Source organism: Telopea speciosissima, chromosome 1 (genome assembly GCF_018873765.1).
Source record: "Telopea speciosissima isolate NSW1024214 ecotype Mountain lineage chromosome 1, Tspe_v1, whole genome shotgun sequence".
Lineage (NCBI taxonomy): Eukaryota > Viridiplantae > Streptophyta > Magnoliopsida > Proteales > Proteaceae > Telopea > Telopea speciosissima.
The window spans coordinates 9,134,483-9,152,291 of record NC_057916.1 but is presented as its reverse complement, the minus strand read 5'-3'; the positions used below and the strand labels follow the sequence as shown (position 1 = coordinate 9,152,291).

Below are 17,809 nucleotides of genomic sequence, written 5' to 3'. Positions count from 1 at the left end.
CAGCGGTCGGAGACAGAAAGGATTTTCATAGAAAAAAAAAGGAAAAAAGTGAGATGGGTCATCATCATTAGAGGGAAGACACAGAAAAAAGAGACAAAGAGCAGAGAGAAAGGAGGGAGAGTTACAGAGAGGACGGGAATAAGAGCAGAAAAAACGGAGTGAGAAAGAGAGGGAAAAAGAGAGAGATTGGAAAAGACAGAGAACTTTAGAGGAAGGGAGTAAGAAGCACTGAGACGAGAAAGCTCGAAGCTTCCCTGAGCCGGGGTAGAAAACTCTCGTCCGACATCGTCTTCTTCTTCTCCACTTCTCCTTCTTTTATTTTGATTTGTTTTCTTACCATCTCCATTGCATTTCTGAGACCTACCAAATCCATTTGTGTTTTTTTGTTTTTCCATCTTTAAACCCCAATCTCCAACACCCTATTCTCTCTTCTCCATCTAAAAACCCATCTCCGAGAGATAAATTCCCTCTTTTAATCTCCACCGAACCCACTTCTTTATCTTGAGTTCCTATTTTCTAGTTTTTATTCCATATCAAACCCCACCCATCTCTATTCTCATTCCACTCAACCAAACCCAAATCCAACATCGGAAACCTTTTTTATTTTCTCTTTGATTACCCCAATCCCATAACCAGAACTCCATCGTCCCATCTTTCCCTTCTTTCATATTCTTTACCTTTTTTATTTTATTTTAAGTATTAATGTGTCTGTAATAATCTTCAGTCGCTGTTACTTGTAATTTCTGCAATCGAACGTGGGTCTCCATCTCAGCAAAGGTGTTCTTCGTCTCAGTGATCGGTTGTTGCAAGTGTTGGATCGAGGAGAAGCAGGCTTGCAGGGTTCCAGATTTTATTCCTTATTACAGTCCTATTTTATTTTGTTTGCTTTAATGTTTTTTTTTGTAATTAAATCCCTTCCTCCATATTAGCTCCCTGTCTCTAATAAATCCCAATCCCCACCCCTTGTTCATGATCGAGCATGGCTGCAAGGAGAGATCCCCATCATCCCAGGTATATGGTTCTTTTTTTCTCCTCAATTTCATTTGATTTTTTTTTTTTGTAAATATCTCTGCTACCATGTCCCTACTCCTTTGTTGCTATGCATGATTTGGTCTCTGTTTAGTACATTTCATTTCATGTTTTCATTTGAGGTTATTTCTGTGGACTGTTGATGTTCTGGTTTACTTCCTATCATTTGTTCTTGGTAGTATGCTACGCCCCCACCCTTGTTAAGCCCTTGCCATGTATACCTTTGGTTTCGGTCATGACCATGACCTCTTATTTCGGATTATCTTTTTCATATGTGCTGTGGTGCGGCTCTCCCTGATCGGTTTTGATTCTGGTCATGGTTTGTAAACAGTGTTTTTTTGGTTTAGGACCATAGATTTCATGAATTAATTCTTTAATTGAAATGTGTCTTATGGGCCGAGTTCCTATTGAATTTGATTCCGATTACAATAATCAAGTTTGGTTTAGTCTTTTAAATTTGGTTTGAAGCTTATTTGTCATTTGGACCTTGGGCTGGACTTTAATAGAATCAGATTTAGGATTTGATAAAATTAAGATTGTAGGATCTATTTCGGCTTTGTTTTTTGGTTTGGACATAGATCTTATTTGGTGAATGGCCCATAATGGTTTGGGCCCATTTGATTTCGGTTTCGGTTTCGGTTTGGACTTTGGCCCATCAACCCAGGTTGAGTCATGTATGTCAAGATTGGGCCCATCCCTTGGGTCTATAAGTGGATTTGGACTTTGTCTTGGGTTTAGGCCCACTGACTTAGGATAAGTCATTTGTGGGGAGTTTGGGTCCATTGTTTTGGGCTTATGAGTGTTTTTTTTTAATTCAAAGTTCACATCTCCCCATTTCATTCGATTGAGTTTAAGGGATTCCAAATGAATTTCTAAAACCTATTTTGGGTAGAATTAGAACTTGTGCGAAGGAGTGAGAATGCTCATCTAGTGGCCTGAATTGATACGTTTAATGTTGGGATCCCATGGGACGTAGATACACACTCTTTAGGACGGAATTTATTCTAGCCCGTCATCTAGCCCATAGTTGTCTAAAATTTCTTACATTACATGAGTAGAATAAATAAATTTGCTTTCATTGTTTGAACTCCATGCATGCTACGTCTAGTCAAGTTAGAATAATTCAGCCATGTTGTTGTGATTAGATTGTGTACATATATTCATTTAATTAGTTTAATTGTTTGTTATGTCAATTTGATTAGTTTAAATATCCTAGGGTAGAATAATATAGGAACTCGGTGTAGGGTTACCCAGTTTGCACACAGACACCTAGTCCTAAGTGCCTAGTTTTAGAATGACTTAGATTTAGAATAATTAGTTTTAGAGTTGCAAGCAAGACTTATTCAAGCTTAAACAATGGTCTAGAGAAGGACAGCCGGTTTCGACCGGGTGGATTGGGTGCCCAACACCTTCCCAGTCCGTAACTTGACACTTACCCAGTGACCTAGGTGGATCTCAACCTTATCCATTGAGTCATTCGTCTCCCCCCCCCATCCGTGGGAGAAATTTGTGGGCCCTAGACCCTTTCTAGGTGGCAGCTTCAATATTACCCATTTGCCCTCTTAGGAGGGATCGGGATCCTTGCTTTAGGATTCACCGGCGAGATCCGATTTGCATTGAGAACCAACCCCTTGTCGGGAAATGTGGATTTTCGGAATCCATGGTTCTTACACATGTGCATCTTTCTTTTCATTTTTTGTTCCATCAAATCTGGAAATGATATCTATGTCCTAGGGGGATGGGGAGCATTCACAACATGACACATGCATAGACAACAAAGGCCATTGAGTCCAAAAAATAAAACATAATGAGAGGAGTTCTCCATATTGTTTTGGATATGTTTTCCGCATTTCTAATATTTATTATATTTTTTTTTAGAATGCTAAAACAAGGGTAAGAAAGAGAAAAATACAAAAAACCACCAATAGAGGCCGAATTGACTCATACCAAATAACAGGTATATTGATCAAAATATGTACTTTAAGCGTAGCACAAAGGTTGAACTCACAACACAATCCACCGATTCAGAATCCACACATTCTTAAAATGTTTATACGGGAAAAAGTGTCAAAAATAAGATCACATGGGAACTGGGAAAATTAGTCGACATCAAACACAGTGGTAGACATCTTACATAAACATTTCAATTTTTTTACAACCAGCAACTATTTTTATTAAATTTTTTACTCAAAGCATGTTTTCAATAAGAAAATCAAAATAAATACAAAAAAATACAAAAAAAAAAAAAGAAGGTAAATTAACCCTTCACATGTGGGAGTGTCTTAGCTCAGTATAGGGACATCTGGATGATTGAAATTTGTTGTCAGAATCCACCAACATCTGCTCCAAGTGTGATTATTCCAAATGACTCAATAGTTGAAAAAGGGTATTAAGAGAATTTTTTGATGAAATTTTGACCTCTGGGCTTCCAAGTGGTGGGTGGGGTATTTTTATCTGCTCAATTTTCTGTCCGCTCCATTTCCTCAAGTTCATCTAATTGAGGGGTGGATCCCATCCAGGTAGGTGTAGGATGGTCATTTCCACACCACTCTACTAGAGGAACTTGGGAAATAGACCTGCCCGGGATATGAAGCACATAAAGGTTTGGTGGGGGGGGGGGGTGGGAGGGAGGCACTTATAGTAATACCCCCCACTTGTTTGAGGAAATGACTGGAAGAGCCCTATGGATATGGGGGTGCAAGCCTAAGGGCTAGCCACAAGGGCATGCACGCTCAGCAATCCCTACCATGTGTTGCATGCACGCAAGCCCTGTAGACCTGTGCACATGCATGCCCGCCCGGGAATGGGCACGGCATGCCCAAGTAGGCTGGATTGGTTTAACTGGGTCAGTTTGCGTTGACCCAAAATAAATTTTTTATAAAACTTTTTTTATTTCAAAAGAAAAAGTATTTTTAAAATATTCCTCTTCAAGGTTCTAATTTAAAATGTTAATTTTCCCCAATTCGTGCAGCCGATTTTGGGATGCCACATATTTCCTCAATGGTCTTTACACGTACTTTTTCTAAGGTTGTGTAACGGTTTGGTTTGGAGCAATTGTTTTAGGTTACACCAAAATCGAACCGTTAAATAAACCGTTTCACATGTTGAAAGCGAAACCATTTATAAACGATTTTGGTTTTATAAGGTTTTTAACATTTTTTATTCAAACGGCTACTTTACATTACATGTATTTTAATTTTTTTTTTATTGAAGTGGAAGTATGAATTAAATTTTTAAATGTTTTCTTTAAACAATTGTTTATTTGTACCAATATATATTGACTAATTATTTATTGTTACCATAGTTTCAGTGTAACCGGCTTGATTCGGTTGTAGTAAACGGGTTTGGTTTGATTTTTTCGCCCATGGTACTTTCATCCATATGGCGGTCATGACCAGATTTTACCAAAAATTGGAACGAAAATTGAGGGCCACATCGCAATGATGTTTCATGCCGATCTATGTTTGAATGATACTCGAACTTCATACAAATTTACGTGTATGCTTACTATGACCAATTAAGGGCATCTAAAGGGGTTTCGAGCCACATCAGGAGGTCCATATATTGAGAAAATGTTAGAGGCAAAATGGCCATTTTGCAATTTACAACGTACAAAAAGATGTCGGACTTGAACGAAATATTACGTGCACTTTTAAACCCTAATCAATTATATGACATAATTACCACTATATCCCTTGGATGAAATTACTAATTTACTCATAAGGTTGAGACTCAAGGTTTCTGAAATCTAGGCTTTGACAATTAATATCCCAGAGTAGGTGGGACCACAAAATTATGGATTGATGAAATGGTGGCTAAATAAAGTCTAAATTGCACCAAATTTTAGGGTATGAAGTAAAATCATATAAACAAGCTAACCGAAAAGTTTCATTCCATCCTAACAATTTCTAGGATCCTGAAATAAACGTGGTTGGCTCCAGATGGGTTTTCAAAGCCAAGCCAAACCTAATGGAAGTCTTGATAGCCTTAAGAATCGCTTTGTTGCGAATGGATATAATTAATTGGCAAGAATTGATTTTAAAGAACTTCTCTCCTTTGGTTCATCGTCTACAATTTGGTTTTCTTTTTTGGTTTTTTGTGTGTGTGTGTGTGTGTGTTTCTGTTTCCTCATGCAAGACTAGACCATTACTCAACTTGACATGAAGAATGCTTTTCTTCATGGACATTTGTCGGAATGGGTATTTATGTTAGCATCCCATGGAAATTCACCATAGTTCCATTAGTTTTAGAAGGGTAAATTCGAAAATATATTCATTTTAGATCAGGATTAACGCAACAAGGCAGCCCAAATGTCCATTTTCAAATAAAGGGTATCTTAAAATCTTTCTAATAAAGATTGGGCACCTCAAGTGTATTTTACCCTCTCTTTTTTGTCGCAAAGAAATATGCTATTAATCACTTGTAGAGGGCTCAAGCGGATGGATGCAAGCCTATCTCCACTATAGGAAAATTATCTCCTCCAGGTCCCTGCCCAGCCCAGTTCCTTAGTTCTTCAAATAGGGGGGTGGTGGACCCCATTTGGGCAGGGGAAGGATGGTCATTCCAATCCCCCTTGTTAGAGGAATTGGGGAACTAGGCCAGGAAGGGAACTGGAGGAGATAAAGATCCCTTAACTACCATGGTTGAGAAATATGTTGGTAATGCCTTAGATACTCTTTTTCCTGATCCTACACTTTGTCATAGTCTTGTTTGTGCTCTAGAATATCTCACATTACTCGCCTTAAATTGTCCTTTTCAGTCGATTATGTTTATCGCTTTATGCATGCCCCAAATATTGGCCATTTCAGATTTAAAGTGTATTTTTCCATTATGTGAGTGATAACTTTGTTCATGGTTTATAGCTTTGCTCCAATTCATCTTCATCTCTCTTTATGCCATTGTTGAAGCTCTATAGGCTGGTACTTAAATTGATCGTCGGTCAACTACTGGGTATTCCACTTTTTCATGGTGGTAATTTAGTGATCCATATTTTAAAATAGCATTGTGCTGCTGGCCGCTCCTCTGCGGAGTCAAAGTATCGAACTCTTCTATCTTGTATTGGGAATGAATGTGATTTCCTTTATTCTTCATGATCTAGAAGTTCCTCTTTGGATTCCTCTAACTATTTTCTTTGACAATATGTCGGCTCTTCATATGACCATTAATTTTGTCCTTCAAACGTGCAAAAAACATATTGAGATTGATTTCCACTTTGTGTGTGAGAAAGTTTTGGCTCATCTTGTTATGGATTTAGCTATTTCCCGACTCAACTTTCTGATATTCTTAGTATACTTTTGACTTGGTCTCTTTTTTATTGTTTTCGGGTAATAAAATGACGCATTTTCCTCGCCATGTTTAAGGGGTAGCATTAGAAGTATCACACACCTTGCGAACTCAAAAGAGGACTTCATAGGCAACTCCGAAGGGATCACAGATATTACAACTACGTCAGAGGATATCACAACCATGACATCTTGTACTCTTGTCTATGATCTCCTTCTATGTAAATAAAATATAATAAAATATAACAATAAAAAAAGATCTTTTTCTATGTATAGAGTGTATTACTTTATATTTGGTAGATTTTCTTTATTCTTTAATACTACCTGAGGTAGCTATAGTATATCTATGAAAAGTTTTTTTTTTTTTGTTTAAATTATAAGCAAACTATTTTGCACAAGTCCCACAGCCAGATCTTTATTGTCTCTATTTATCTGCCCCTCCATTTCCTTCACTTCATATCATAGGGGGCAGAAATGACCTCTCTACCCCCAATCCAAACACAATGCCCGGATGGGATCCACTTCCCCCCTATTAGAAGAAATGGAGGGACAGATAAATGGAGACGAAAATTTTTTCCCCCAAAGAGATTGAGGGATCAATTTATATTTTATATTTTTTATTTAGCTTTATCTTCTGTAAATACTCTAGCTCCTCTCTTGACAAAAATAAAATTTTTTTGGTAGACGACAAAAATATAATTAGGGACACGGAATCCATCAAAGATTGAGTATTTAGAGAGGAAATAAATAAATAATTTGTATTGACTTTGAAATCAAGCACAAGGAACTGCAATACAGCACAGGGAATTAGCAATACAATAATAGCTCATCTACCTAAATTAGATGTGTTTGGTTCAATCGATCAGGAAAAAATAATCTCGTCTCATGTACAGGGTCCTGCTTGACAGGAGCGGTCGTACCATATTATACGACACAACGTAACCCACATTGAGGAATTACCCAGGCCATGAAAACGATAAACATGGAACCAAACACATTGTACGAGGGGATGGACTCGATCATAAGCATGAACTTGGGTTCGAATGCCAAGTAACCCCTTTCACATTTTACGAGAGCGCAGTGGCGACACCATCGGCCAAGTTATGCTTCAAGTCGATATCAACGAGCTCTACGTTCTCACATGGCACACCTTCACTGCATGAGAGGGTAATTGCAGTCTTGGTGAAGCTTGTACCCTTGATGTTCTTGAAATGAATGTCAGTGAGCTTCACACGCGAGGGCTGTTGAATATATAAAATATATGGGTGAGACTATTATATATTAATGATATATATGTATACTATATATTAGCTAGTAAGTCTCTAACCCAGCTAGCTAGCAAGAGACTATATATCTATATTTAATATCAAGAAACAAATAAATTAATGCATTAATTACCTACTTGCATTAATAATTAATTAGTTTTTATGTTAATTAGGAATTAATTACCTCAGATGTGCAGCTTTTCTGGTCACAATATTGTTGGTTGATGATGATGGGGTTTGACACATTTGTGACGACAATATCCTCAAATCTAACATCGAAACCGTGTTTTCCGGACATCCTGGCCATGTTTTGATCCGAACACCATTATCGGTGTTAGTAAAGGTACAGTTCTTCACCAGCAAACCGCTCACCTCTTGTTCATTTGGATATTTCCCAAGGCTTCCCAAACTACATTAACAATTAATTAATTAATGACAAAAAAACAAAAACAAAAAAAAACCAATTATATATTAAGGTAATTACCCCTTAATTAATTTGTTATTTATGATGCAAGATCGAGAAGAAATGATTAATTAATTAATTAATTACCTGATTCCATGACCTGGTCCACATTGGACATTGGTGATGGAAATGTTGGTGACACCCGATCCAATGGAGATGCAATCATCACCCGTTCCAATTTCAGCGTTAGTGATAGTGATACCGGTTGAGTTGCCAATGTGGAAACCATCTGTGTTTGGGCTTTCTGCAGGGGCAACCAGCTTGATATCTTGGATGATGAAGTCTTTAGTGTTCCCAACAATCCCATGGGAACCTTTACTATTTGTCGAACTTATACCACTCAAGGATCCACCTGTAATCGACAACAATTCCAAGCTCTGCAATAACCAAATTAAGTGAAAATTAAGTTAATTGACTGTTTAACCTCAACTAATTAACGTGAATCACATGTTGTCCTACCGGGCTGGGCCAGGTATTAAAGAACACTTACGTTGGGGTGGGTTTTGCAATTTGAACTGCTTGTGTGACGACAACCGGTCCAAGCGGTTTCTCCTTTACCATCCAGTGATCCTGTTCCGAACCCATTGATATGCAACTGGCTCAGGCGTTGGAATGAGATCCAAGTTTTAATGCCGTCCGTGCCTGGGGAAGCTATAATTTTACCCCTTATCTCAACACGTGGAGAAATGTTGTTGGAGCATGGACCAGAGAAAGTTATTGCAGGAAGAATGAAGTCCCCTTTGGGTACCAAAACGGTGGATGGCCCTGTGGACTTACATGCAGCATCCCATGCAGCAGAAAATGCCTGCAAATTAAGAAATTAATTAATCAAAGTGCTCGTCATTTTTATTCATTCATAATAATGCAGCTGGAAGGCTTAACGGTTGGATTATGTATCCTGTACGTGGAAAATATTGTACCTTATTATTATCCGTCTTTCCATCACCAACTGCTCCATACTTTGTGACATCGAACACTGTACCTTGTGAAGCCGTTTCAGGCGTTGTCGGAGCTGCTTCTGGGGCCGTAGGTTCATTTCCAGCGTAGGATCTCGCTCCTGGAGCCGCCGTAGGTTCACTTTCGGGTTTCTCTCGAGTTGCTTCGAGCCGCCGTAGGTTCACTTTCGGATTTCGCCGGAGCCGCTTCGAGCTGCGAGGTTCATCCACGAAACTCTTTTGGCGTCAGCCCCATAGAAGGAGGCCCAATAAACAGGTTATTAACACAAGATCCCTGTTTGAGCCCATTATTCCCCTTAGTTATTTGATCGGAATTGAAAGAAAGAAAAAATTACAAAATTAAAAGAAAACTAATTTATAAGAAAGATAAATGAGCTGGCTGGGATCAAAGCCCTGAACTTATTTGAGCGAGGCTCGATCCCAATTCCCAATCCAGAGGATTCCTGGTAGACTTGATTCAAGGAGTAATGTTTGAGGGGGTTTGATATTTATACCTTAGTTTATACACCTGATTTTCCACCTTTGGGCAAAACTAACTATTTTACCGACCTATTTGGGTGGAGAGAGAGAGAGAGAGAGAGTTTTTTTGCTTTTTATTTTATTTTTTGTGGTTGGAGGTCAATTTGGAACCCTTCCTTCACAACTGGCGATTTAACAGGATCAGTGTTGTGTCTAAACCGTAGTTAAAAATGGATTTCAAGCCATCCATTTAGACAGTTATCCTTAATTAGAAGTTGGACCGAATCCTTTCCAATGAGGGCTACCCCACACATGCATGAGTAGATTAGAAATTTTCCTTGCTTTTATGTTTTTTGTTGGTCTCAGTGCACGCTAATGTTATTCCTTGGTTTGTGAAGCAAGATTGGATTTTCCTTCAACTTTTCTTATTATTTATTGTGTGGAAAATTTTGCATTGTTATAGGGTAGCTAATCCTATTGCTGATTTTCTAGCTGAGGCGGTGACGAATAAAGGAATTTCTTCCTCTATTGGAGCCATATCATATAAAAGATGAATTGTTGTTAGACGCTTAATGTAGGCCTAGATTTCAGTTTTCTCGATCATTTTTTGGTTGTTCAGATGGTTGATTTTCCCCTGCTAATGGATGAAGGTTGGAATTTCCAATCAGTCTTGTGCTTGGGTTTTCCTTATTTTTGGGGATTTTATATTTTGGGGAATTTTCCTTACACAATTCCCAATATGCCCTTGGAATGAAAAGATACAAATAGACATGCAAGTTCACATCACCCATTAAAGGGGAAGGTGATAAGTCATAAGCAACACCTAAGAGGACATCAACTAAATTTTTTGGGCTAAGAAATCTTAGGGGAATTTTTTTTTGGGTATTTTTCTACTGAAAAAGTGCATAATGGGTACAAAAAAATGGAAATGCATTTTTAAAAAGTAACATAAACATTTTTAATAATCCACCAAAATATGCATATGATCCTATATGCTGATATGTCATGTACACGTACTAAAATGGCTGAAATTCACTATGCAACATGCCATGGTGATTTGTAATGTAATTTTACTCCATTTATGAAAAATATAAAATATATAAATTAATGCATTTAAAGTGATAAAATAGTGATTCATATGTACAAATGCATGCTAAACAGTGAGTTATGCTACGGTAAATGATTACAAACCATGGGAACAATCGAATAACATGTTGTAGACACCTAATTTTTGTCACCCTTCCTGACGATGATGACACATGGAGGATCGACAATCTCTGTCTCAGACACACCAAGAAAAATAAAAAGAGAGTGTGGGCTTGGCCCATGGAAAAGTCCATTGGTGCCAAATCCACAGGAGGGTGCCACATGGCATCAAAAAAAAGAAAGAAGGGTTAAAAAGGAAAAACAATAAAACCTAAACCTAAACCTATTAAAAGGGGAGGGTTAAAAAAATAAAAGAAAAAAGAAAAGAAAAGAAGCAAGGGGTAAAATGGAAAGAGAAAAAAGAAATATCTAAACCTAATTTGGGAAAGAGGGTAGAATAGAAAAATGACCATGACCTCTTATTTCGGATTATCTTTTTCATATGTGCTGTGGTGCGGCTCTCCCTGATCGGTTTTGATTCTGGTCATGGTTTGTAAACATTGTTTTTTTGGTTTAGGACCATAGATTTCATGAGTTAATTCTTTAATTGAAATGTGTCTTATGGGCCGAGTTCCTATTGAATTTGATTCCGATTACAATAATCAAGTTTTGTTTAGTCTTTTAAATTTGATTTGAAGCTTATTTGTCATTTGGACCTTGGGCTGGACTTTAATAGAATCAGATTTAGGATTTGATAAAATTAAGATTGTAGGATCTATTTTGGCTTTGTTTTTTGGTTTTGGACATAGATCTTATTTGGTGAATGGCCCATAATGGTTTGGGCCCATTTGATTTCGGTTTCAGTTTCGATTTCGGTTTGGACATTGACCCATCAACCAGGTTGAGTCATGTATGTCAAGATTGGGCCCATCCCTTGGGACTATAAGTGGATTTGGACTTTGTCTTGGGTTTAGGCCCACTGACTTAGGATAAGTCATATGTGGGGAGTTTAGGTCCATTGTTTTGGGCTTATGAGTGTTTTTGTTTAATTCAAAGCTCACATCTCCCCATTTCATTCGATTGAGTTTAAGGGATTCCATCCAGGCAGGTGTATGATGGTCATTTCCACACCCCTCTACTAGAGGAACTTGGGAAATGGACCTGCCCAGGAAATGAAGCACATAAAGGTTTGGTTGGGGGGGGGGGGGGAGGGAGGCACTTATAGTTATACCCCCCCCCCCCCACTTGTTTGAGGAAATGACTGGAAGAGCCCTATGGATATCGGGGTGCAAGCCTAAGGGCTAGCCGCAAGGGCATGCACGCTCAGCAATCCCTACCATGTGTTGCATGCACGCAAGCCATGTAGACCTGTGCACATGCATGCCCGCCCGGGAATGGGCACGGCATGCCCAAGTAGGCTGGATTGGTTTTACTGGGTCAGCTTGGGTTGACCCAAAATAAAATTTTTTATAAAGATTTTTTTATTTTAAATATTCCTCTTTAAGGTTATAATTTAAAATGTTAATTTTCCCCAATTCGTGCGGCCGATTTTCGGATGCCACATATTTCCTCAATGGTCTCTACATGAACTTTTTCTAAGGTTGTTAAACGGTTTGCTTTGGAGCAATTTTTTTAGGTTACACCAAAATCGAACCGTTAAATAAACGGTTTCACATGTTGAAAGCGAAACCATTTATCAACGATTTTGGTTTTATAAGCTTTTTAACATTTTTTATTCAAACGGCTACTTTCCATTACATGTATTTTAAATTTTTTTTATTGAAGCGGAAGTATGAATTAAATTTTTAAATGTTTTTCTTTAAACAATTGTTTATTTGTACTAATATATATTGACTAATTATTTATTGTTACCACGGTTTCAGTGTAACCGGCTTGATTCGGTTGTAGTAAACGGGTTCGGTTTGATTTTTTCACCCATTGTACTTTCATCCGTATGGCGGTCATGACCAGATTTTACCAAAAATTGGAACGAAAATTGAGGGCCCCATTGCAATGATGTTTCATGCCGATCAATGTTTGAATGATACTCGAACTTCACACAAATTTACGTGTATGCTTACTATGACCAATTAAGGGCATCTAAAGGGGTTTTGAGCCACATCAGGAGGTTCATATTCCGAGAAAATGTTAGAGGCAAAATGGCCATTTTGCAATTTACAACGTACAAAACGATGTCGGACTTGAACGAAATATTAAGTGCATTTTTAAACCCTAATCAAGTATATGACATAATTACCACTATATCCGTTGGATGAAATTACTAATTTACTCATAAGGTTGAGACTCAAGGTTTCTGAAATCTAGGCTTTGACAATTAATATCCCAGAGTAGGTGGGGCCACAAAATTATGGTTTGATGAAATGATGGCTCAATAAAGTCTAAATTGCACCAAATTTTAGGGTATGAAGTAAAATCATATAAACAAACTAACCGAAAAGTTTCATTCCATCCTAACAATTTCTAGGATCCTGAAATAAACGTGGTTGGCTCCAGATGGGTCTTCAAAGCCAAGCCAAGCCAAGCCAAACCTAATGGAAGTCTTGATAGCCTTAAGAATCGCTTTGTTCCGAATGGATATAATTAATTGGCCAGAATTGATTTTAAGGAACTTCGCTCCTTTGGTTCATCGTCTACAATTTGGTTTTCTTTTTTGTTTTTTTTGTGTGTGTGTTTCCTCATGCAAGACTAGACCATTACTCAACTGGACATGAAGAATGCTTTTCTTCATGGACATCTGTCGGAATGGGTATTTATGTTCGGATTACATGGAAATTCACCATAGTTCCATTAGTTTTAGAAGGGTAAATTCGAAAATATATTCATTTTAGATCAGGATTAACGCAAGGCAGCCCAAATGTCCATTTTCAAATTAAGGGTATCTTAAAATCCTTCTAATAAAGATTGGGCACCTCAAGTGTACTTTACCCTCTCTTTTTTGTCGCAAAGAAATATGCTATTAATCACTTGCAGAGGGCTCAAGTGGATGGATGCAAACCTATCTCCACTATAGGAAAATTATCTCCTCCAGGTCCCTGCCTGGCCCAGTTCCTTAGTTCTTCAAATAGGGGGGTGGTGGACCCCATTTGGGCAGGGGAAGGATGGTCATTCCTATCCCCCTTGTTAGAGGAATTGGGGAATTGGGCCAGGAAGGGAACTGGAGGAGATAAAGATCCCTTCACTAACATGGTTGAGAAATATGTTGGTAATGCCTTAGATACTCTCTTTCCTGATCCTACACTTTGTCATAGTCTGGTTTGCGCTCTAGAATATCTCACATTACTCGCCTTAAATTGTCCTTTTCAGTCGATTATGTTTATCGCTTTATGCATGCCCCAAATATTGGCCATTTCAGATTTAAAGTGTATTGTTCCATTATGTGAGTGATAACTTTGTTCATGGTTTATAGCTTTGCTCCAATTCATCCTCATCTCTCTTTATGCCATTGTTGAAGCTCTATAGGCTGGTACTTAAATTGATTGTCGGTCAACTACTTGGTATTCCACTTTTTCATGGTGGTAATTTAGTCAGCCATATTTTAAAATAGCATTGTGCTGCTGGCCGTTCCTCTAAGGAGTCAAAGTATCGGACTCTTCTATCTTGTATTGGGAATGAATGTGATTTCCTTTAGTATTCATGATCTAGAAGTTCCTCTCTGGATTCCTCTAACTATTTTCTTTGACAATATGCCCGCTTTTCATATGACCATTAATTTTGTCTTTCAAACGTGCAAAAAACATATTGAGATTGATTTCCACTATGTGTGTAAGAATGTTTTGGCTCATCTTGTTATGGATTTAGCTATTTTCCGACTCAACTTTCTGTTGTTGTTATTATACTTTTGGCTTGGTCACTTTTTAATTGTTTTCGGGTAAAAAAATGGCGCATTTTCCTCGCCAAGTTTAAGGGGTAGCATTGGAAGTATCACACACCTTGCGAACTCAAAAGAGGACTTCACAGGCAACTCAGAAGGGATCACAGATATTACAAGTACGTCAGAGGATATCACAACCATGACATCTTGTACTCTTGTCTATGATCTCCTTCTATGTAAATAAAATATAACAATAAAAAAGATCGTTTTCTATGTATAGGGTGTATTACTTTATATTTGGTAGATTTTCTTTATTCTTTAATACTACCTGAGGTAGCTATAGTATATCTTTGAAAAGTTTTTTTAGTTTTTTTTTTAAATTATAGGCAAACTATTTTGCACAAGTCCCACAGCCGGATCTCTATCGTCTCTATTTATCTGCCCTTCCATTTCCTTCACTTCATATCATAGGGGGCAGAAATGACCACTCTACCCCCAGTCCAAACACAATGCCCGGATGGGATCCACTTCCCCCCTATTAGATGAAATGGAGGAAATGGAGGGACAGATAAATGGAGACGAATATTTTTTCCCCCAAAGAGATTGAGGGATCAATGTATATTTTATATTTTTTGTTTAGCTTTATCGTCTGTAAATACTCTAGCTCCTCTCTTAACAAAAATAAAAATATTTTGGTAGACGACAAAAATATAATTAGGGACACGGAATCCATCAAAGATTGAGTATTTAGAGAGGAAATAAATAAATAATTTGTATTGACTTTGGAATCAAGCACAAGGAACTGCAATACAGCACAGGGAAATAGCAATACAATAATAGCTCATCTACCTAAATTAGATGTGTTTGGTTCAATCGATCAGGAAAAAATAATCTCCTCTCATGTACAGGGTCCTGCTTGGTAGGAGCGGTCGTACCATATTATACGACACAACGTAACCCACATTGCGGAATTACCCAGGCCATGAAAACGATAAACATGGAACCAAACACATTGTACGCACAAGGGGATGGACTCGATCATAAGCATGAACTTGGGTTCTGAATGCCAGAAGTAACCCCTTTCACATTTTTACAGAGCGCAGTGGCGACGCCATCGGCTAAGTTATGCTTCAAGTCGATATCAACGAGCTCTACGTTCTCACATGGCACACCTTCACTGCATGAGAGGGTAATTGCAGTCTTGGTGAAGCTTGTACCCTTGATGTTCTTGAAATGAATGTCAGTGAGCTTCACACGCGAGGGCTGTTGAATATATAAAATATATGGGTGAGACTATTATATATTAATGATATATATGTATACTATATATTAGTTAGTAAGTCTCTAACCCAGCTAGCTAGCAAGAGACTATATATCTATATTTAATAACAAGAAACAAATAAATTAATGCATTAATTAAGTAATTAATTACCTACTTGCATTAATAATTAATTAGTTTTGGTGTTAATTAGGAATAAATTACCTCAGATGTGCAGCTTTTCTTGTCACAATATTGTTGGTTGATGATGATGGGGTTTGACACATTTGTGACAACAATATCCTCAAATCTAACATCAGAAACCGTGTTTTCTGGACATCCTGGCCATGTTTTGATCCGAACACCATTATCGGTGTTAGTAAAGGTACAGTTCTTCACCAGCAGACCACTCACCTCTTGTTCATTTGGATATTTCCCAAGGCTTCCCAAACTACATTAACAATTAATTAATTAATGACAAAAAACCAAAAAAAAAAAAACCAATTATATATTAAGGTAATTATCCCTTAATTAATTTGTTATTTATGATGTAAGATCGAGAAGAAATGATTAATTAATTAATTAATTACCTGATTCCATGACCTGGTCCACATTGGACATTGGTGATGGAAATGTTGGTGACACCCGATCCAATGGAGATGCAATCATCACCAGTTCCAATTTCAGCGTTAGTGATAGTGATACCGGTTGAGTTGCCAATGTGGAAACCATCTGTGTTTGGGCTTTCTGCAGGGGCAACCAGCTTGACATCTTGGATGATGAAGTCTTTAGTGTTCCCAACAATCCCATGGGAACCTTTACTATTTGTCGAACTTATACCACTCAAGGATCCACCTGTAATCGACAACAATTCCAAGCTCTGCAATAACCAAATTAAGTGAAAATTAAGTTAATTGATTGTTTAACCTCAACTAATTAACGTGAATCTACATGTTGTCCTGCCGGGCCGGGCCGGGTATTAAAGAACACTTACGTTTGGGTGGGTTTTGCAATTTGAACTGCTTGTGTGACGACAACCGGTCCAAGCGGTTTCTCCTTTACCATCCAGCGATCCTGTTCCGAACCCATTGATATGCAACTGGCTCAGGCGTTGGAAAGAGATCCAAGTTTTAATGCCGTCCGTGCCTGGGGAAGCTATAATTTTACCCCTTATCTCAACACGTGGAGAAATGTTGTTGGAGCATGGACCAGAGAAAGTTATTGCAGGAAGAATGAAGTCCCCTTTGGGTACCAAAACGGTGGATGGCCCTGTGGACTTACATGCAGCATCCCATGCAGCAGAAAATGCCTGCAAATTAAGAAATTAATTAATCAAAGTGTTCATCATTTTTATTCATTCATAATAATGAAGCTGGAAGGCTTAACGGTTGGATTATGTATTCTGTACGTAGAAAATATTGTACCTTATTATTATCCGTCTTTCCATCACCAACTGCTCCATACTTTGTGACATCGAACACTGTATCTTGTGAAGCCGTTCCAGGTGTTGTCGGAGCTGCTTCTGGGGCCGTAGGTTCATTTTCAGGCGTAGGATCTACTCCTGGAGCCGGCGTAGGATCTGCTCCTGGGGCCGCCGTAGGTTCACTTTCGGGTTTCTCTGGAGTTGCTTCTGGAGCCGCCGTAGGTTCACTTTTGGATTTCGCTGGAGCTGCAGTAGGTTCATCCACAGAAACTCTTTTGGCGTCAGCCCCCCATAGAAGGAGGCCCAATAAACAGGTTATTAACACAAGATCCCTGTTTGAGCCCATTATTCCCCTTAGTTATTTGATCGGAATTGAAAGAAAGAAAAAATTACAAAATTAAAAGAAAACTAATTTATAAGAAAGATAAATGAGCTGGTTGGGATCAAAGCCCTGAACTTATTTGAGCGAGGCTCGATCCCGATTCCCAATCCAGAGGATTCCTGGTAGACTTGATTCAAGGAGTAATGCTTGAGGGGGTTTGATATTTATACCTTAGTTTACACATCTGATTTTCCACCTTTGGGCAAAACTAACTATTTTACCGATCTATTTGGGTGGAGAGAGAGAGAGAGAGTTTTTTTGCTTTTTATTTTATTGTTTGTGGTTGGAGGTCAATTTGAAACCCTTCATTCCCAACTGGTGATTTAACAGGATCAATGTTGTGTCTAAACCATAGTTAAAATGGATTTCAAGCC

At 38.1% G+C, this 17,809-nt stretch overlaps 1 protein-coding gene and 1 pseudogene across 1 annotated transcript; both read right to left on the bottom strand.

Moving 5' to 3' along the window:
* Positions 1-7,378: 7,378 nt before the first annotated feature.
* Positions 7,379-14,573, bottom strand: LOC122656814 (annotated as a pseudogene).
* Positions 14,574-15,410: 837 nt separating this feature from the next.
* On the bottom strand, positions 15,411-16,719 carry LOC122656732 (exopolygalacturonase clone GBGA483-like). The gene is made up of 4 exons (XM_043851402.1): positions 16,693-16,719; positions 16,221-16,510; positions 15,856-16,081; positions 15,411-15,635 (listed from the first exon to the last, which is right to left on the bottom strand). Exons 1-4 carry the CDS (start codon positions 16,717-16,719, stop codon positions 15,411-15,413), a joined length of 768 nt encoding a protein of 255 aa, XP_043707337.1.
* Between the last annotated feature and the right edge of the window lie 1,090 nt (positions 16,720-17,809).